Source organism: Callorhinus ursinus, unplaced genomic scaffold, assembly GCF_003265705.2.
Source record: "Callorhinus ursinus isolate GAN/ISIS: 27379988/994484 unplaced genomic scaffold, GSC_fseal_2.0 scaffold24, whole genome shotgun sequence".
NCBI lineage: Eukaryota > Metazoa > Chordata > Mammalia > Carnivora > Otariidae > Callorhinus > Callorhinus ursinus.
This window is the reverse complement of record NW_027397086.1, coordinates 14,279,259-14,301,367: the sequence shown is the minus strand read 5'-3', so window position 1 is coordinate 14,301,367 and position 22,109 is coordinate 14,279,259. Positions and strand designations below refer to the sequence as shown.

The 22,109-nt window shown below is 42.7% G+C and overlaps 1 protein-coding gene across 7 annotated transcripts in view; it reads right to left on the bottom strand.

The window, feature by feature from the left end:
• Nucleotides 1–22,109, bottom strand: part of ASTN2 (astrotactin 2) — an 899,232-nt gene that overhangs the window by 5,936 nt on the left and 871,187 nt on the right. For all 7 annotated transcript variants that reach the window (XM_025888498.2, XM_073905829.1, XM_025888499.2 and 4 more), the window contains 2 exons: nucleotides 9,842–9,942; nucleotides 7,910–8,093 (listed from right to left, as the gene is read on the bottom strand). In XM_025888498.2, the coding sequence (XP_025744283.1) occupies nucleotides 7,910–8,093; nucleotides 9,842–9,942 (285 nt within the window). The remainder of the gene's footprint in view (nucleotides 1–7,909; nucleotides 8,094–9,841; nucleotides 9,943–22,109) is intronic.

Here is a 22,109-nt window from a genome sequence, read left to right as displayed (position 1 = left end):
CAAGGCACCCCAGTGTTATCGATGACATCACTCTAAAATTAACAGAAAGCAAATTTTGACTCAATATAAGAAAAAAACTTAAAACTAGTCTCCTCTATAGACTGGATCCTTCCATATCTCCAATGGGCTTCCTTCATTGGAGATGATCACATCAAGTATGTTTTAGAAAGGATTCTTAGTCTGTTTGGGCTTCTGTAACAAAATACCACAGACTAGGTAGCTTATAAACAATACAGATTTAATTCTCAAGGTTCTGAAGGCTGGGAAGTCCAGGATCACTGCACTGGAAGATGTGGTGCAGTGGCTGGTGAAAGCTAGATTCCTGGTTCATAGATGGTACTTTCTTGCTGTTCCTTCACATGGTGGAAGGGGCAAAGGATCTCTCTGGTTGCCTCTAAGAGTACTGATCCCATTCATAAGGGATCCAGCCTCATGACCTAGTTACCTCCCAAAGGCCCCATCTCTTAATACTATTACCTGGTACATTAGATTTTGGACATATGAATTTTGGGGGATACAACATTCAGCCCATAGCAGAGTCTAATGGTAGTAGAAATTGGAAAAGATTTTTGTTGTTTTTGTTTTTAATCTAAAAGACATTAGAGGCTTCGTTCGCAGAGAAATACCATCTGATGGGCACCTGATGAGCACTTCACAACAGCACCTGGTGTGACACAACTGCCAAGGCATGGAGTTCCTGATGTGAGAGGTTCTACCCATGCTTCAAAGTCATGCTGAAATGTCATCTTCAGGAAGTCTTCCAGATCTCCCCAGCTATCATTAGCCATCTTTTTCCCTTTGCTGCTGAAGTCTTTTATTTCTCTGTTGTGATGCATATGTTCTGCCTTAGTTGTGTACGGATCTTGAGATGCGATGTGTTATAATGGACAGGATATTGGTTTGAATTTTGCATTTTTGAGGTTATTTTGAATCTGGCCTCTGATAGTTACTAGCTGTGTAACCTTAAACAATTTACTCAATTGTAACTGATTCTCTGTTGCTTAATGTTCAAAATAGGTGGTTCAGGAGATGAAATGACATATAAATGACTGGGCCCATAATAGGTATCAACTAATATCTCCCACCTGCTTCTTGGACAATGTAGAGTCTTCCTGTTGTCCAGCTCCTGGTTGTACAAGAAGAAGGAACTAATAAGGGTAAATTGACTTGAACTTAGGAAATTCTCAGTCCCTAGCTTTCCAAATCCAGTAATTCTCTAGCAGGAATTGATAAAGGGTATGAAATGGTGTAAGAGCATCGATGTGGACCTAGGGAAATAATCTAGCAAGTGGGCAAAACATTTATATAGATTTGTTTATAAGAGCAAAGCATTTGGAAGAAACCTGGTTGGTCTTTAATAGAAGATTCAATTAACATATGATCAATAGATAAAATTGCATGGATAAAGGGCCCTCCCAGATAACACAACTACTTACGCATCCATGAGAAAAGACTTAAGTATAAACAGGCAGATAACAGAATATAGTGTATATATTTATTGAACACAGCAGAGTTGGTGGAAATAGGGCTGTGGCTACAGATGCAGGCATATCCTTAAGTCTATATCAGAGTCCCTATTCATGTGCATATCCATGTCATACCCGCATTGATATCTGGAAAGCACACTAATAATGATTTTATCTCTGCGTTGGGGTTATGGGATTGAGAGGTGCAAAATTTTCACTTTCCATTTTATATACATCCACATCATGTAGATGTAATAGAATAAGTAAGAATTACTTTTAGAACACAATAAAATCAGGTAATTCTATTTTGAAAACGTGTATACACACACACACACACACACACACACACAACTATAGTTGGGGCTTCCCAGTAGTTCACTGGGGTTATTTCAGAATAAATCCACATCAAATCTAGCCTTGGACTATTCCCACAAAACAGAAATCCAGCAGCTCAAATACTGCCATCTGGATATGTATCTTCAACACCAGGTTTGAAAGGTGACTTGTAAGATAAACAGTGAAAATATTTCCATTTTGTCTTCTCCTTATTCTCTCACAAGAAAACATAAGACCTGCCCAAGAATTCATTCCTTAACTGATGGTAAGTATGACAGAGTCTCAACTAACCCAGTGATTTCATTGTGGAACTGATGCAGACGTCAGGATAGCAGCCAACCTTGTTATACTATCAGTGGGAACACTGATCCATGGGGCATTTGTTCAAAGTCATACTGTGTTTTGTTTGTATTTATAAGTTATAAGTTATAGGAAATGCCACTGATTTAATAGTAGCCTTTTGAGAAAAGAAGAATGTTAACACTAATGTGCACATCCAATTGTGCACTACCCATCCTGATTTCAGAAATGTCAAAATATGCATAAAAATTAAAAGTGCATCTGAGATCCATAGGAATATGGCCATAGAAGCCTAAGTTTGCTTTTGTTCCCAATACCCTAGAAATTCCAAAAGACTTAATCCATGACAGTTAAGGAAAGAGCTAATATAATCTTGAACTGAAAGAATGCACAGGGACATCAAATTTGCTTACTTCCACTACGGATACAGTATAGGATATGGATACAGTTCACAGGATGTGCCAACTCTTCTCAGATAGGAAAGGCTTCTTGTCTTGCTATATTGAGAAAAATTCCAGGCTAAACCAAGCCTGTGATGATCTGTGATCTATTAGCAATGTCTGCCATGGAAGCAAGAGAGGCTGAGATAGTAAATATACTAATACCAGTTCAGAGAGATGAAGTCACTGAAACAAAACTCTTCAGTGCTTGCTCTCTTCTTTCTACTCTATCATTTCAGCCAAATGTAGCTGAGAGGATTGAGAAGCCCAAGAGTAGTCAAGGGTGTTCTGACTGAAGCAAATTCTGGTCCTTAGCCACCTATGAGCTCAGCTTCTCAGGTCTCCTAATAGGAACCGTATGGCTGGGACAGCTGGGTATCAGCAGGTCTTCTCTGAGCAGCTGTTTGTGGTACCTGTGGCTGCCACGGGAACCAGGCTCTGGAGGACACTGGCCTGATAGACTCATTAGGCAGACATAAAAGATGTCCTTTTGTAACTAAATTTTATGGAGGTATGTGACTAAAGATACAGGGAGAAGTACAGAACATTTTGGGGTTTGCTGATTAGAGGCCAAGAGAATCCTAATAGAGTTCATCCCATGGTATGAGTCCTCCTGGGCAGAGCTCTTAACACCCTGGCCACCCTCGGTCCCTGAGAATCAGGACATGCTGGACTGGAGGGGAAAGGACAGTCAGGATGTGCCTGTTCTCTGGTCTTTATGACCTTCAGGGCTTTCTGGTTCCCTGACTCCCCAGCTGGAAGGGACTTTGGAGTCCAGCCCTCTAATGTTACAAATGGGGTCCAGAATGGCAATGGAATTTGTCCAAGGTCACACAGTAAGTGGATGGCAAACCTAGGACAGGAACCCAAGGTCCCTGGCTCCAGGGCAGTGTCTCACTCTCTCTCCTTTACACTTTGAAACCATGCATACTTGTGAACCTTTCAGAGTCATGGCACATTTACCCAAACTGCTCCTGTTTAAAATCTTTACCTGACTTTTGGGACTCAAACAGGACTCACAAGAGCCATCATGATTTGCCCTCTGCTGAACTCCCAGCCTTTGTTTTTTTTTGTTTTGTTTTCCCCTCTCACCTTGAACTCTCTGTCCCAATGAGATTTGCACTTCTTGACTCAAGTATATCCTCTTAACTACCCACCCCAACACTCATCTTTGCACTGGTTGTTCCTTTGGATGAGAATATCCTCCCCCGTCTGCCTGGAGGACTCCCATTCATCCTTTGATGCTAGGCATAGATTTCGCTTTCTTCTCCATGGATCTTCCTTTGAGGTCCAGGTCTGGATAGCTGTGCCAACTATTCCAATCTCGAACCTTGTCACTTTAAATGTGCTATAGGGACCAGCAACATGGGCATCACCTGACAGCTTATGAGAAATGCAGAATCTCAGGCCCATCCTAAGCCACTAAGTCAATTTGAATTTTAGTAAGGCTCTCAGGGGATTCTCATACACATACAAACTGGAGAAGCACTACTGGAAAACAAACTTGTCACCCTCCTTTTTATAGCATGCTTCTTATAACATGTTTCACTGCAACTGCCTACAGACTTTTCCTCACTAGGTGCTGCTCCTTGTAAAGGCAGGATCTGTCTTCTTCATTCATACATTTCCAGCCCATAGCTCAGAGCCTGGCATATAGTAAGCATATTAAAAGAATCAATGAATAAATAAATTAATGAAATGTGGTCTGCTTGGGTCTCTTAATATTTGCAGACAATGCATTTTTTGATTGCTATTTTTGAGCTGGAAAGACCTTTGAGTTCGTGGAATTCAATTGTTTCCAACTGTGACCTACAGATCTTTAAGAGCTCAGAGAGACCTAAGAGTCCCTTGGGATTGGGGCAAAAAGGATTTGAAATGGAGTCCCAGCAGGTGGGACTCCAGGCCACCCTCTCTAGCTTCTACCAAAAAAACTGTGCAACCATCTGAGCCACAAATTCACTCATCCCATTATCCAATTATTTAACAAGTAATTATTTAGCACCCACTTACAAGAGTGACTAGAACATAAAGAATCATTAAGCACACAGAAGTTGACATCATAGTCTAAAAGAGAGATAACACAACAGTAAACACAAAAGCAACATGAGATACTGAAACTAGTAGGCATGATGCAAAAAATTAAAACAGGAAGGTGTGATTGAGAGAACAGGTAGAAATTTTAGAGGATTCTCTGAGAAAGTAGCATTCTAGTTAAGATCTAGGGTTCTACGTAAGATGTATTCAGAAAAAAAAAAAATTCCACTGCTAAAAAGAAAGAGTACCACTGCCCTAGTTCATCCTGATCATTTTATAGATGAGGAGACTGAGGGCCAGAGAGAGCCAGAGCCCAAGGTTGCACAGTGAGTTCATTAGTAGTGTTAGGATAGACTAGGATGCACCTAACTTGATTCCTGCTGACATGCCAGTGTGGGATGGAATCTCATATCCCCTCTAGAGACTAGAAAGACTGAGGAGGGAGGAAACTGGGTGACACCAATCAGGGTTGGCAGACAGTGACTGGTGATGGGTTGGCCAGAGGTTAGTGGGTTATCACAGTCCATTACCAAGTGGGTTGTCCTGCCTCTGTGGGAGGCCAGGCAGTCTTTCCAGAAGATTTATGTCCTGGAAGGTCATAAAGGCTATAAAGACAGAAGGCTATAAAGACAAAGTCAGGAGTGGAGTTATGGTTTAGCTTCCACCCAAAGTCTCTGAGCCCTGTGGGAAAGCCCAATAAAGTGGGATGCCTTTCCCTGTCCATGGGCAAGATGGCAGCCCAGATGACTCACACAGTGGCTTTCATCTGGGGCTCTGTGCTTCTGCCTGTCTGCCCTCTTTTAGCTTTTATCTAAAGAAGCTTCCTTTCATGTGAAATAGAAAAAGTTACAGTCCAGGACCCAATGGGCAGATAAGGTCTGTTCCAGGGAGAGATCTTTTTTATCCCTGACCAAGCTCTCATCTGTTCCCTTGAGGGCCTCAAATCCTTGCAGGGATATTGCAAGTGTTCTAAGGGCTCAGGGTGAGACCTCAGGGCAGAACCAGCCTCCTTATCAAACTGTGGAACTATGGGCAGCTCATTTAACCTCATGGGGCCTCCAATTCCTTATCATCCACAAAATGAGAATACCCTACTTCGCCCAGTTTACAGGGAAATTTTAAAGCTTTTTAAAGGACAGAGTGCCGCCCACTAAGTACTTCAGGAAGTCAGGTGATTCTCTCCAATGCTATCAGTACCATCCTACTGCAGAACACCATCTCCCCTGGGTTATTAAAAGATTGGCCCCAAGGGCCTCACCACCTCCCTCCTGCCTTGACTCCTCTCGACCGACCGTCTAAACTTCCAACTGTGGTCAGAGGGATCTTTCTCCCCCTGAAGATCTGCCAATATCACCCCCTTGTGAAAAACACTTGAAAAGCTTCCCCTTACTCTAGGGAGATAATCCAAACTCTTTAACCCTACTTACAGGGCATTCAGGACTGGCTCTTGCTGACCTTTCCCTTCTTATCCCTGACCACTCCTGCTGTCACACACTTTGCTCCAACTACAGGGAAATTCTTCAGTTCCTCTACCCAGTGTTTACCAAAGTGTAGGAGTTCCCCAGGGGCAGGAGAAAGGATTTTAGGTGGTGCTCCAGATGATCACAGACCCAGCATTAAACAACAATGAACCACACTGGGAAAGGCAGTCAAAATCTCTTTCATTCTCTTCCCCTCCTCTGGATAACTTTAAAAAAGAAAAGTCTCAGTTTGAGACTGTGTCTTCAGTACTTCTCTAACACTTGCTAATCTCCTTTTTATTTTTTTACAGATTTCATTTATTTATTTGACGGAGAGAGAGAGGGAGAGAGCACAAGCAGGAGAAGTGGCAGGCAGAGGGAGAGGGAGAAGCAGGCTCCCCGCTGAGCAGAGAGCCCAGGCACAGCCTCAGGCTCTACTAGGATTGAAGAGCATTGTTTCCTGGTTTTGTCTGTTTGTTTCCCTTCCATTGTATCAAATGTTTACAATTAATTTTCCATTAAAGGTAGATGGTGCTAATTTTCCCTTTATAAAATGACAACAGTAGATTTTCAATGAGAAGTCAATCTAAGAAATAACCAAAACAAAAAGTGCTTAGGGTATGGTGCTATGTCAAAAATCATAAAAGTGGCAGACAAATGATGAAAATTTGAGGGAAACCCTGCCCTAATGTAACATTATCTCCTCTGTGGATTCCCCCAGCTCATCACTCCGCCCCAAACCCTCCAATCCTCCTGTCCTTCCTCTTGTCTGACCCCTATTCACTCTGTGGGCCTCAGTCTCAGCCCTGGTGAAGGCTTCACTGGGTTACCTCGACCAGATGTCTATGGCTTGCCTCCCCAGAGGGCCCTATTCTGTTGTCATTATACTTATTATTCCTATTCTTTGCAGTGCTTATTCAATTCCCGTCAACAGTGGGCTTCTCCCTTTTTGTCACTGCGTGGTCAACAACCAACTGATAAGAGGCACTACTGAGTAAGTGATGAATGAATGAATGAATGTTGTTAGGTGTAAGGCATGAAACACAGCCACATTTCATACACTACTTTATGAAACTTCAGAAGACAGTGACGGTGTCTTAATTATGTTTGAATCCTCGCTGGTGCCTAGTACAATGGTTGGCATAGTCACAGCTGGTGATAAAAATCATGTCTTAATACACATTGAATTTAGGAATGTATTTAGTCACGGTCACTAATGGACTTCATTCTAGAAAACCTCAGAGTTCGTTCATTCGTTCTTTCTTTCTTTCTTTTTTTCTTTTTTTTTTTAGAAAGGGAGAGAGAGTGTGTCGGGGTGGGGGGGACAGAGGGAGAGGGAGAAAAAGAATCTCAAGCAGGCTCCATGCCCAGTGCAGAGCCTGATGCAGGGCTTGATCTCATGATCCTGAGGTCATGACCTGAGCTGAAATTAAGAGTCAGACCCTTAACTGACTGAGCCATCCAGGTGCCCCTAGAAAACCTCAGATTTCTTATGGAAGAGTGGGAAGAGCCCTAGATTTGGGGCCATGACCCTGCCACTATACCCTTCCATGATCCTGGTTAGGACACATCTCCTCCAGGAGTCCAAGGTTCCTGTCTCTAACACTGAAGATGGAAGATAGGTGAGGGGAGTGACTGAGGGAAAGAGTGCTGATGTCTCTCTCTTTTCTGACATTCCAGGAGTCCAAGAAGCTAAAATTCCGAGATTCTATCATTCTCCCTGCCCATTTCCCATCTCTAACCCTGACATGACTAAGGTGGATGATACCCATATTTATTTGAGAAAGCCCATTCTCAGCCTATGGAAGAAAGGGTCCAATAAAATCAGATAGAAGCAAGACCACTCCACTCATACTCACACACCCCTTCATACCTGGGCCCCAGCTCATCCTCACTTCTCCAGACAAAGTCGCCAAACTTCTCGTAGTGAGAGTTGTAGTGATGCTGGACTCGGAACAGCATTGAGGCTGAGACCTCCATCAGCGTGTTGTAGGCAGTCTGCTGCTCCTTGCCACTTGTGTACCCATTGTACAGATTGTAGATCTTGTCTGCTATCTCTGAGGGGAGAGAAGTGCAGGCACAGATCACTGGACAGCAGGAAAAAGTGAGGATGGAAACATGCCTTGCAGCAAGAAAGGCACATTCATGCTGGAATTCACATGTGCAGTATCCAAGGGCAGACAGACCTTAATTCCCTCCTGAACATCATTGACTAGTTGGGTTCAGTTTTCCTATCTATCAGCAGAAAATAATGAGGTCTATTTTGGAGATGTGCTGGGAGGACAAAATTAAACAGTGAATGTAAAGGACTCAACACAGGGCCTGGCACAAAGTTAGTGCTCATAATTTGCAAGCTTCATTATTAACATATATTTGGTACCCATGATTTAACATAAAATTCCAAACAAGTGTAGAGGCTTAAATCAACAGTCCTGGGCTCATCTCAACAGTCTACTTCTGTCTCCCCTCTGTAATATTTCCAACACAGTTCTGTGATCAGGTCTAATAGGTCTCCATTCAAAAATCTTTCAAAGAAAAACCATGGCAATTCATGGCAATTTCTACTCCTTCAGTCATTCCTAGTAATTGATGTAACTTAGAGTCATCATAGGCTGCTCCCTTGAATGGAAGGCCCATTCTTTCACCTGTGAAGACTCTAATAAAAATTTATGTACATCCCCAAGTCATTGCTAACAGCGATTGCCTCTAGAAGAATCTGGAAGACTCGAATTTAGGATGGGTAGAGCATTTAGTTTGCACTATTTCCACTCTGATTTTTATTTATTTATTTTTTTAACTACATGCATATGTTATTTTAAAATAATAATAACAATGATGATTATGATGATAATAAATGACCAGGAAACCATCTCACATCCCTTCACCTCTGAGACGTGCTAGCTCCTCAATACGGGGACTATCTCCTCTTGTCTGATAGCACGCAAAGCATGTATTATTGAGATTATTAAGCCATTTGTAGAAATGTCAGTCTCTCTCTCTCTCTCGACACTAGAATGTGAATTCCTGAAAGGTGAAGAGCATGTCTCTTCTGCATTGCCTGTATACCAGTGCTCTTAGAAAATATTTGCTCAACTTAAAGTAAACCATCAGGACTCACAATCTGTCACCACATTTTTGCCCATCCTGATGTAGAAACTATATCTACAGGTTGGCTAAGAGCTAAGTACATGGTGGATCTGATTGATTGGTTCTATTTTTTTTTTTTTTTTCAGGTACTTTGCCTGATGTTTACAACTTCATGGGCCAGGAGCAGCAGAAAGATTTAATCCTGCATGCTACCTCTCACCAATAGTCACTGACTATAGCTCTATGCTGAGGATTCTGAGGCCACCCCTGGGCTAGATGGAGATGTGTGCTATGATGAGATAATGCTATCTACCATGGGCTTAGTGGTAGAGTGGTCTTCTACTGTCACTAATATGCCAGTTTTAGCATAGACCGAAATGGAAAAAAGTGGTCTCTAAAAAGCTTAGGCTAAGGGGCAGGATACAGTCATGGGGCTCTAATTCTCTACCATTCCTTGCCTCTACCTCAGAACATAGAAAAATGCTATGAAAGAGGAGCAAGTCTTTCAATTGGCCAAGATATTGCTAGTCCTTCTCAATTTCCTTCATGGCTTTGGTTAATTTAGCTCCATGTTCCTCCTGGCCCCTTAGTCCCTTCCCTTTCTTCTCTCGGTGCCAATAGGTGTATAAGGCAGGAAAGGGGTAGTGGTTAGTGACTGGGTGTAGAACTTAGAGGAAATATGGGAGTGACCTGGGAGGGGAAGAAATGGGTCACCTACCTTCTGCCTTGTTGTCATCCACCAGCGGACAGGCCGTTCTCAGGGTCACTGTGCTGAGCTCTGAGTGCCTCCCTCGTGTATCCACAGCATACAAAGTGAATCTGCAGCATAACAAGAAAACAGGGCACGGGTTTGTGACTTCAGAGAAGGCCCTGGAAGTTGTAAGGTGGAACACAAAATCACAGTACAGGAGCAGTGGCCAAAACAATTCAGGGATGCTTAGGCTGCAAGAGAAAAGATTTGGAAAAAAAAACATAGCAACAATAAAGCATTTATTGGGCACCAATTGTCTGCCAGGCACTTTGCATTTACTCTCACTTTTTTTTCCCCCAAAGATAAAAATGTAGTGATCCAAAGGGGCATGTGCACCCCAATGTTTACTGCATTTACTCTTATTTTACAAGTAGGCAAGCCTGGAAGGCAGGGATTATGATCATCTGCACTTCACCAATAAGGAAACTGAGACCTTGATTTTGTATCTTTCCATGGTCTCACAATTACTTGGGGACAGAGCAGTCTGAACCCCAATGCTATCTGGCTTGGCTGGACATGCTCATTTACACGTTCTTTCATTCATCCATTTAATAAACACTTCCTGAGCATTAACTGTGTGCCAGGAGTTATTTTATTCATATACTGTATGAGCTGGGTACTGTGATTGCATTTTACCAATAAGGACATTGGTTCCAAAGAGGTCAAGTAATTCACCTATTATTACATGTTAAGTAAGTAGCAACAGGGGACCAGAACTTAGGTCTGCCTCAATCCAAAGATTATACACTTAACCACACTGTCAAATCTAATTCCACCTTTTGTCTTTCATTAGCTGGCTTGGAGTGCTGGCCTATACCTAAAATACATGTCTTAAGAGGCCTAAACATGGGGTATGTTGGTCCCATCTTCAGAAGGAAACTAATCTATTCATCTGCTTGCTGAGGTTTTTGGCTTCTGCCTTTGGTAGAAGAACAATAGCACTGTGATGTGGGTGTTCTCTCCTCCTGCTGTAACTCAGCATTGTGAGTGGGGCTCAGTTCTAGTGCTTACTACATCCAGTACTGTTTTGGTCAAGAGAAGCAGGGGTGACAGAAGGAGGAGCCTGGTCTTGGAGATGGCCAGGCTTGGGTTCACGTTCCATTCTACTTCCTTTGCTCTGTGACCTTGGTTGAGTCACTTCACTTCTCTGTGCTTACTTCATCTCTCTGCATCAGGCATTCTCTAAGTGCTACACAGGGGGAGTTGAGATCAAAAAGTCTTGCAGAGGGGTTAGAAATAAGATCACAAAGAAAATCCAGGATGTGAGAATAAGCAAGTGGCAGAGTAGGGAGGTAAGGACAATACTGGGTGTTACTACCCTCACAGCAACCCATCTAGAACACGGTAGAGGCAAGATCCAAACCCTAGCCTGCAGCTCCCAGAGGGTGTATACTTCACAGCTTGAGTACAACAATCTCCTGGCGTTTACCAGTACTGGGTATATATAGTAGGCACTCAGTAAATATCTGAGCATATCACATCTCATTTCTTAATCATTTCTACCTCAATAAAATGGGGATACTTGTAGAGATAATGCATGACTGTCTCAAAGATTACATAGAGTGATACGTGAGAAGTGGCTTGTAAGCTGCAGATTTTTATAAAGACCACGTAAACAGCACTTGTTTGTACAAGAGTGCACATATAAAAAAATGCTTTCTTGGAGAGGAGGAGATGCATTTCAACTGAGGGAAACATGGAAGGATGTAGTGAATGGAATATGTGAATTAGCCTCAAAACATGAGAAGTTGGAAAATTTTTTTAAACACTACTTTCCTATTGGCCACTTATGTTTTCATGGTACTTCTGCAATACATTTCCTCCACCAAGAGGGTGTAGGGTCACCTCTCTGCTTAGCCAAGCAGCAAGAATAACAGCATGCTGGGGAAGAAGCAGTCTTAGACTTCTAAGTTATAAAACCTGGAGAGAATCCTTGCTTTCCCCAGCTGCTGGCTGAGTGTTCTCTGGGCTTCAGCCTCTGTAAGTAGGGTGAAATTCTCCGTCTCTCACAAGTTTGGGACCAAGACTCAATGATGCAACAATGGAGCAGGTCTGGCTCAATCTTTGCTCCCTAAAAGGTGGCTTCTATTTGTGTTATTACAGTAACCAAATGTTGTCAGTGGAGGCTTCGGGATGGAGGAGGCCTCAGGCCACCCTGCCGGTGTAGGCGGAGGGGTGGAAAAAGAGGAAGATGTCAACCTCACAGGCTTGGGTCAAAAGTCACAAGGCCAAGCGCTTTCTGCCCGTCCCAGCTGTAATTGTAGAACTGTTCCAGAGACACATCTGAAAGCTGTTAGGGGACCAGGCAGGGCTTGGAGGGGCTTTTTGTGAGGGGAAGAAAGTGGAGGCCCCTAATGTGTAGAAGCAGGAGGGGAGCGGAGACTGAGAAGCAGACACAGGGACACACCCATAGAGCAGAGTGAAAAGTGGGAACAGAGAGAGAGACTGAGGAGAGGGCACAGGCAGACCTCGGTGTTTCTCAGGGGATTCAAGAAGGGTGCCGGCTACCTTCTGCTCAGTTCTTCCATCTTCTCTTTGCCCACTGAAGCAGGCTGAGATCCACTGATAATTTGAACTAGAACCCCTGAGCCAGCACCAAACTCCATATCCTTATTTACAGGTAGGGAAATGGAGGCCCAGAGAGGAAAGATTCTTAAGAAGTTCAGAGTAGACAATGGCTTTTCTAATTCCTCCCCCTAGTGCTCCTTCTATACACTACCCTGCTTCTGGTACAACTGGCTGATTTAGGTCCCACTGCATCTATCGGATACTTTTATTACAAAAGAGGTGGCTCCAACGATGTAGTGGGATGGGCTCTTTAGGAACCTGAAGCTCCAGGCTCAAACCCTTGCTATTTAATCTTCCTCTGACTTTGTTTTAGGGGAAAGAACACTGGCCAAGGTGCCTGAAACAAACAAAACAAACAAACAGAAACACATGTAAGTACATAGAACAAAATGGTGGTTGTCAGAGGGGTGGGGTGTAAGGGGATAAGCAAAATGGGTGATGGGAAGTAGGAGGTACAGCCTTCCAGTTACGAGTAGGTCGGGGGGGAGTGAGAGGTACAGTATAGGGAATATAGTCGATGGTATCATAATAGCCTTGCATGGTGACAGACGGTAGCTACACCTGTGGTGAGCACAGCATAATGTAGAAAGTTACTGAATCACTATGTCGTACACCTAAAACTAACTTAATATAGTGCATCAACCATGCTTCAATTAAAAAAAAAAAAAACAACTGAGTTCATGGCCCAGGTTTTCCACAGATTGTGGCCTATGAGATCTTGGATGTCTAAAGCAATATGGCTTTAGTGTACTGCAATTTCAATGTGGGGGCAAGTGCCTTGGGATTGACTACACAAAAGGTATTTTTCTGTTTCTTCATCACCCTCAGGACTAAATCCAAACTCCTTCCTATAGGTTCCCAGTGCAGCTCCTTAATCTTCACTCGTCAGACAGTACTGTATCACTGAACCTCAAATTAACACTGGCCACACATCCAGCCTGTTTTACCAGTCTTTGCTTCCTATTCTGTTTCATAGTAGAACCACATCCAACTGCTAATGGTTCCAGAACATGGATTCTACCTCTTGGCCTTTGCACATGCTACACCCCCTGTCTGGCTCAGCCTTCTCCTTCTCCACTTGACCCTTCCCACCCTGTCCTTGGAGCATCAGTCAAACCTCGTCTCCTCCAATAAACCTTTCTCTGCCCATGGTGCCCTGTGACTATACATGCTGCATGCCTGGGTCAGTGCTCATATGCTTCTCTCTCACCCCTGTAAGTATGTATCTTCAGGACCAGAATCTGGCTCAGCCTGTCTCTATCCACCCACCTACATCTGGTGCTCAGACACCTAAATCACGCAATGCTTGGCAAGTACTTTCCAGAAGGAATGAAAGACTGAATGAATGATTCAATCAACTATGAAGAGTAGTTCCCTTGTCTGGAAATCCACTTCCCCATCTGTGAAATGAACAAAAGGGGATTTGCTTGAAAGGTCATTGTAAGAGATAGAGTGACAGAATGGCTAAAAACATGAACCTGGAATCAGGCAATTTGGTTTTAAATTCTGGCTCCCCATTTATTGACTGTGTGAGGCCCTTTTACTTGCCTGTAAAATAGGAAGTATGACATTAAAATCCACTGTATAGGGTCGTTGTCAGAATAGAGAGAGATGTGGGTAAGTGCTCCCTATGATGCCTGGCATGTGCAAATACTCAATGAGAGACAGTTGCAGGTATTATCATCAATAGTATTGTTATTATGACACTGCACAACACTCTGACCCCTCCCCCCTCCCACCCCACCAGACATCCAGAAGAAGTTGTCCTAGTGGAAATCAGAGGAGAACGGGTAGAGAGGAAGCTGTTGTTGGTCCCATCCAAGACCCCCAGACCCCCTCGCAGCAGGGGTGAGAGAATGAAACTGAGAAGTTAATTGGCGGTGAGAGCTTCTCACGGATCTGACAGGGGGTAAGAGCAGGGATAGAGCCCCAGAGGCCCACATCAGGCCCAGGTCCCCGAGAGTACGGGAGAATGCGTTTGAAGTCTCCAGACCAACGCCTGCTCTTCCCCAGCCGCCACATGATTTAGGCATTCTGGGGAGGCAAAAGTCTCCTCGCTAACTTGAAGGGAAACAGATGTTTCCAGGCCAGAGGCCCTGGTCTTGTAAAATGCTCCTTCCCCCCACACAGCTTTGGCAAACAACTTCCCGTTAGCTCAAACCCCCCCCACACCCCCACCCCACTGACCGACACCCCACCTACCATCACTCCCCTCCATGCCATTCCCATCACAATGTGGCAGTCAGCGTGGTGGGAAAAACACGGAGTCCCAGCTACGGCTCTACATCTGATCCAGGGAAACCTATCTGCCCTTCTCTGGGTCTCTGTCTCCTGTCTCTGCAGTGAGAAACTAAGCCAGTATCACCTTTAAGGATAGGCTAGATCTGACATGTTAGGGACTGAAGATTTTTTTTTTTCCCCTGAAAGAATTGGCATTTTTCATTCCAGATCTTTTCCCATTGCAGTCTATGGCAAAGAGCATGGGATTGCATATCAAACTGCTCTGGCTTTGAATCTAGCTAGACTCCATCAGCTACTGGGCAAATAGTGACTTAACCATGGGCCTTAGTTTCCTTACCTATAAAATGGGACAAAGGTTCCATCTCATCAGGTTGTGAGAATTAAATCAGAATTCAATCCACTCACCCACATTTTAGGTTTCTTATGAATGAAATTGGATGTCATACCTCTTCCCTTGGACTACCCAAAATGCACAGAACAGTTTGGACCCAGAGTAGGTGTGCAATAATGTTTTTAAGCAATTACTGGCAGGAAGACTAAATATTATTGGCAGGCAGTCCAAAGTCTCAGGTTCTTAATCCGGCTCTGCTCTAGTAGTAAAAAGAGCATTCTCATTTTCATGATCAAAATGAAGCAGAGTGTGTCATGGTTGGGGATTTTGGAGCCTGACTACTTGAGTTCAGATGTTGGTTGTACAACCTACTCTTTTTGACCTTGCGCAAGTTAATTAACTTCTCTGTTCTTTAGTGTATCTTGTCTTTAAAATGTGGGTGATAATAAAAATAAAACAAAATAAAGTGTGGGTGATAATATTACCTCCTTCAAAGGGACGCTGGAGGAATAAAGTACTGCCTGGCACACGGTAAGTGCTAAGTAACCATTCACCACTATTTGATGTGTGTGTTTAAATTATTAATCTCTTCTATAATGGTTTTAAAAGTGAGCCCCCTCCCCCCAATTCTTTAGCATAGCTCTCACTGAGATGTGGGGGTTCTATGTCCTTTCACCTTGAATGCTGGTGGCTTCAGGAATGTTTTGACTAATAGAGCACAGCAGAAGGGATGCTGTGCAACTTTTGATTCTGGATTTTACTATGCAACTTCTACCTTGCTCGCTGAAACATACTCGCTCAGAACCCTGAGCCTCCATGCAAGACCTCCAGCTACGCTGAGGCCACCCTGCGGTAAGCAAGCCAGGCCACAGGGAGGGAGAGGCTACAGCAGGCACATCAGCAGTCCTGGTGTTCAGGTCACCTAAGCCCAGGCCCCAGCTGGGTAAGTAAAGGAACCTTCAGGTAATTTCAGCCCAAGCAGTCAGGTCACTCATCCCACAGCCGATGCTCCAGACTTCATGAAGTAAAGACAGCCAAGTCCACTGTACCCTGTCTCGGTGCCTGACCCACAGAATCCATTAGCGTAATCAAATAGTTTGTTTTAAGCCACTCAATTTGGGGGTCATTTATTACGTCATCAACAGTAACTCTAAAAACTTCCAAGCATCTCCAGCCAGGGTCAGCAAACCACGGCCCATGGCCAAATCTGGCCTGCCGCATGTTTCTGTAAATAAGGTTTTAATGGGGCTCAGCCACACTCATTTTCTTAAAATGCGTTTTCTATGGATGCTTTCACACTACAGTGGTACAGCTGAGTAGCTGCAACAGAGACCATATGATCCAGAGAGCCTAAAATATTTACTATCTGGACCTCTAGAGAGAAGTTTGCAGACCCCTGAGCTAAAGTGTTGCCAGCACTTCACATAAAATCGTTTGTTTATATTATTTCACTTGATCCCAGGGTTAGAAATCATTCCTGTCTTTCAGACGGCTCAGTGAGTTCAGGTCATCTACCCAAGGTCACACAGTTCTCCTGACCCCAGGTCTCATGTCACAACCGCTTGCTGAAGATCTGGACTCTGATTTGGGTTCTGCCACTGAGTAGGCAGTGTGGCCCTGGGCAAGTTCCACTGTGCCCTGATCTCAGTTTCCCAACCTGTGAAATGAGGGTACCGGTGCAAACTGGCTGACGGAATTAAGATGCCCGTAGTTTTCCCCATTAGGGTGCTGGTCGTCCGGACTATCAAAGTAAGACTTGAGAAGGAACAGGGAGTGGCTGCTGTGGGTCCCTGCTCTGTTCTACGGGCAGCCCACCTACTCCCCAGCACCAAAACCAACCTTTTTATCTCCCAACTTGGGTGGACAACTCGTGCTCTCTGCCAACATAAATATTTAATTCCAGTGTCCAGCACGGAGAGACCATCATGGTACTAAGGACTCCAATCCTGGTTTCTACTTTCAAAACAAGCCGGTCTGAGGCATGATTGGGAGGCTGCACCTGGGACAAAGGTGAGGCAGTCTCTGGCTGGACTCCAAACATCAGCTCCCTCCACTTGCCCTCCCTTCAACTCCTCCGGCTGCATGAGCTAACAGATAAAGAATCAGGGGAGTGGGGGGAAGCCAGCAGAGAGAGCTCTGGGGGGAAGGCCAAGTCTGGAACCAGCATTGGTGCTAAGCTCAGGCAAAGGCAACCATCTAGAATAAGTACCAGACACCCACTGCTCTGCCTGTCAAAGCCCCCCAAATTCACTGGTATGTGACCGTTACTGTAAATGTCATAGTGCCAACACACCGGGACTCAGAAATGAATGATTATAGTAATGACATTTAAAATGAAATAAATAGAAATTGACTTAAAATTAAAGTGTGTTGAGCATATCTCCAGTATCCGACTGAGGAATGAATGATTGTCACAGCTGCTCCTTCCACCATGCACCTGGCATCAGTGGGACACCTACTAGGTGCCCAGCACTCTGCTAAGTGGACAGAAACACTAAAGAAGTAGAGTGTGGTCCTTACTTTCCAGGAGCTTGCAGAAGAGCAGGGAGATGGGGTCAAGTGAACAAGAAATGGAATGCAATGCTAGGGGTACTTTAATAAAAATTTATTTTTGTCTTTGCATTTCCTTCAGGTGTGTTCTTTCTTCCTTCTTTAAAACAATGGACTAAGCTTTGGATATGCATTCAAGGACTGTCTGGATCCCTTGTCAGCTGCAACCTACAGGGAATGCCAACCACCTATGAAAATCCCATTTTCTCCTACCAAGAAAAAAACACAAAAGGGTGACAATCCTTATACTTCCCATGCTGAAAGCCTTAGAGGAGTGAACATGCCAAAGGATTTTAACATACAAAACTAGGTAAATGGTCCATTTGAGCTCATTCATTGACCTATCAAGTATAATAGGCAACCCTGACCTCTCTTGAAAGGGAAATTCAGGTTGGCACTGGTCTTGGCTTTAGCAGCAGTTCCTGTCCCTCTTCCTTCTCTTCTTCTTGTCTGTCCCTCCCCTTCCCCTTCTCTTTTTTCAGTGAGTGGCCTACAAGGTAACACACTGTTAGACTGACCATTGCTCTTAGTTGGAAGATGTTCATCTTTTAACAGGTTGTTTTAGGGCGAAGCAGACACAGACTAATTTCCTGGTTTCAAATCAAGGAATGAATTAAGCATGGGATGCCTTATTATTCCCTTTCAATTTGTATTCTTGGGATCTTTAAAGCAAACTGTGGCCTTTTTCTTATATCTTTATTATATACTGGACAGCCTAATACCCAGATAAAATCAATTTTTAAATGACTCCAGTTACAGCAATTTTTTGCAGGAAAGTATAACTTAGAAGTATGTAGCATTGAGAGACAGAGGGCATGATTTGGAGGTTTAACCTTGTCTTTAACTAACTATGTGGTCTTTTTCAGATTATTTGACCTCTCTGTAGCTTGGATACTATTGATAACCCCACAGGGAGGCTGTGAAGACCAAATGTTCATTATGGATGTGAAAGTGCCTTAGAGATCCCACACACAGTTCCTGGGCACTCACTCTGTATCAGACACTGTGTTGGGGGCTTTTACACAGCTGTCTTCTGTTCTCTTTAAATCTGCCTAAGGGGTGTGTATTATTAAATCCATTTTACAAGGAGGCAAATGAGCCATGGAAATTTGAATTGACTTTTCTGAGGCTGCACAGATAGTTCAGCCAGGCCTCAGCACAGGTCTCCCAACTCAAAGTTCAGGGCTATTGCCCAATACATGGAATTGGTAGGTATTCATTGGTCCCAATTGGGTCTTGAGTCACAGTTTGGAGGAGGTTAGAGTTAGGAGGATGAACTCCATGTTCCCAACTTTTGACAAGGAAGAGCTCTTAGTACAGTAACACCAACATCCATCATCCCCTTTCAACACTGACATTAGTCCTCTTCCCATGTCTGACCCTGAAGTCTTTCTCTTCTTCCTTGGTGCCTTTTGAAAATGCATTTTGCCAAAGTCAAGCTCAGAGGAGAGGAGGCCAAGCAGAGGTCCCCAACTTGGATTTACTCTTGGACATTAAGTCAGGAAACATGGGCAGGATGGTTCTTAACTACTTCAAGTTGAGCTCAGTCTCCACCTGATGTGTGAGCAGTGTTTGCCCACAGGTTGGAGGAATGGGTGTGGGCAGAAGGACCAAGCTCTGCACTTGGGAGTCTGAAGGACTGAGTTTGTATCATAGCTGTCAATTTCCTTTTCCCATTTCCTTTGAGAGCCTTGGTTTCCATATCAGTAAATGGAGTTAACAATATCTGCCTCACAAGATTGTTGTAAGAATTAAATAACAAGGAAACACCTAGAACAGTGCTTGGTACAGTAAATATTATCTTGCTTGTCTTGCTTATTTATGATACTCAATGGAATAAAGTGGAAACAAGGCTTCTTGAAATCAAAGCCCTGGGCAAATGCAATCCTCCTGGAGGGTATTATGGCAATCAGACTACTGATTTTCATAAGGTTTGGTTAGAACTCTAGCTCAGTCACTGGGTATGTAGGCAAATTACACCATGTCTCTGAGCCTCATTTTCCTCATCAGATAGCTGCTTTCTCTCCCCAGGCGATTGTTCACACAAATAAACAATTGGGATTACATCAAACTGAAAAGCTTTAGCACAATGAAAAAAACTATCAACAAAATGAAAAGGCTACTTACTGAATGGGAGAAGATATTTGCAAATGACATATCCAATAAGAGGTTAATATTCAAGATATCAAGAACTCAAACAACTCAACACCAAGAAAACAATTGGATTAAAAAAATGGGCAGAGGACCTGAATAGACATTTTTCCAAAGAAGACATACAGATGGCCAACAGACACATGAAAAGATGTTCAACATCATTCATCATCAAAGAAATGCAAATTAAAACCACAATGAAATATCACCTCACATCAGTCAGAATGGCTAGTATCAAAAAGACATGGAATAACAAGTGTTGATGAGGGGGATGTGGAGAAAAAGGAACCCTTGTGCACTGTTGATGGGAATGCTAACTTGTGCAGGCACTACGGAAAACAGTATGGAAGTTCCTCAAAAAATTAAAAATAGAACTACCATATGATCCAGTAATTGCATTTCTGAATATCTACCCAAGGAAATGAAAACATCATATGAAAGGTTATATGTACTCCTATGTTTATTGCAGCATTATTTACAATAACCAAGACATGGAAGCAAACTAAGTGACCCTTGATAATGAATGGACAAAGATGTGGTGTGTGTGTGTGTGTGTGTGTGTGTGTGTGTGTGTGTGTGTGTGTGTGTGTGTATTCCTTTGTTTTTCTATATACAAGATCATGTCATCTGCAAACAGAGACAGTTTTATAATTTATTATCTGGGTGACTTTTATTTCTTTTTTCTTGCCTAAATACCCTGTCTAGAACATAGTATAGTGCTGAATAGAAATAGTGAAAGTCAACCTCCTTGTCTTGTTCTAGACCTTAGGGGAAAGTTTTCAGTCTTTACCTATACCATTAAGTATAATGTTAGCTCTGAGTTTTCCACAGATGCCCTTTATCAGGTTGGGGTAGTTCTCTTCTATTCATAGTTTAAGCGTTTTTATTATGAAAAGCTGTTGAGTTTTATGAAAGCTTTTTCTGTATCTATTGGGTTGATCATGTAATTTTTGTCCTTTATTTTTGTTAATATGATGTGTTATATTAGTTGACTTCATATGCTGAATCAGTCTTGCTTTCATGGGATAAATCGCACTTGGTCATGGTGTATAATCCTTATATGTTACTGGATTTGATTACTATTTTGTTGTATCTGTATTTATAAGGGATATTGGATTGTAGTTTTCCTTCCTGTGGTGACTTTGTCTGGTTTTGGTATCAGAATAATACTGGCTTCATATAATTAGTTGTCAGTGTTCCTTCCTCTTTTATATTTTTGAAAGAGTTTATGTAGGATTGGTGTTAACTGATGTTAACATTTGGTAGAATTCACCAGTGAAGACATCTAGTAACACATTTTTTTTGTAGGAAAAGCAAGTCCTTGAGGAAGGACCTCACTCAGTTAGTAGCTCACTGTGTGTATTGTCTCTAATTCTCATACTATTAAAAGCAGATATTGTTAAAGAAGATGTGGTATATATGCACAGTGGACTATTACTCAGCAGTAAAAAAAAAAAGAATGAAATCTTGCCATTTGCAACAACATGGATGGATCTAGAGAGTACAATGCTAAGCAAAATAAGTTAGAGAAAGACAAATACCATATGATTTCACTCATATGTGAAATTTAAGAAACAGAACAAATTAACAAAGGGGAAAAAAAAGAGACAAACCAAAAAACAGAGTCTCAACTATAGAGGACAGACAACGGTTACCAGGGGGAAAGAAGGTGGGTGGGAGATGGGGAGAATAGGTGAAGGGGATTAAAGGTACACTTATCTGGATGAGCACTGAGTAATGTATAAAATTGTTGAATCACTATATTGTACACCTGAAACTAATATAACATTGTAACTATACTGGATTTAAAAATTTAAAAATAGATAAACTGCAATTGATTAACAAGAGTGATCAATTCCATGAAGAAGAAGGAAAAAAGCAGGTATTGTTTATTTTTCTTATCACCAATTTTTAAATTTTATTATTGAACTGTATTATATTAGTTAGGTATACAACATAGTGATTCAGTGATTCTGTATACTACGCAGTGCTCACCATGTTAAGTGTAGTCACTACCTGTCACCATACAACACTATTACAATATTACTGACTATATTTCCTATGCTGTACTTTTCATCTTCATCACTTATTTATTTTATAACTAGAACTTTGTCTCTCTTAATCCCCTTCACCTTTTTTTTTTTTGCCCATCCTCCCCACACCTCTCCCATCTGGCAACTACCAGATTGTTCTCTGTACTTATGAATCTGTTTCTGTTGGCTGGTTGGTTTTGTTTTTGCCTTTCTTTGTCAGACTTATTTTGCTTAGCATAATATCCTCTAGGTTCATCCACGTTGTCACAAATGGCAAGATTTTGTTCTTGGCCAAGTAATATTCCATTGCGCATACACACACACACACACACACACACACACACACACACACACACACACA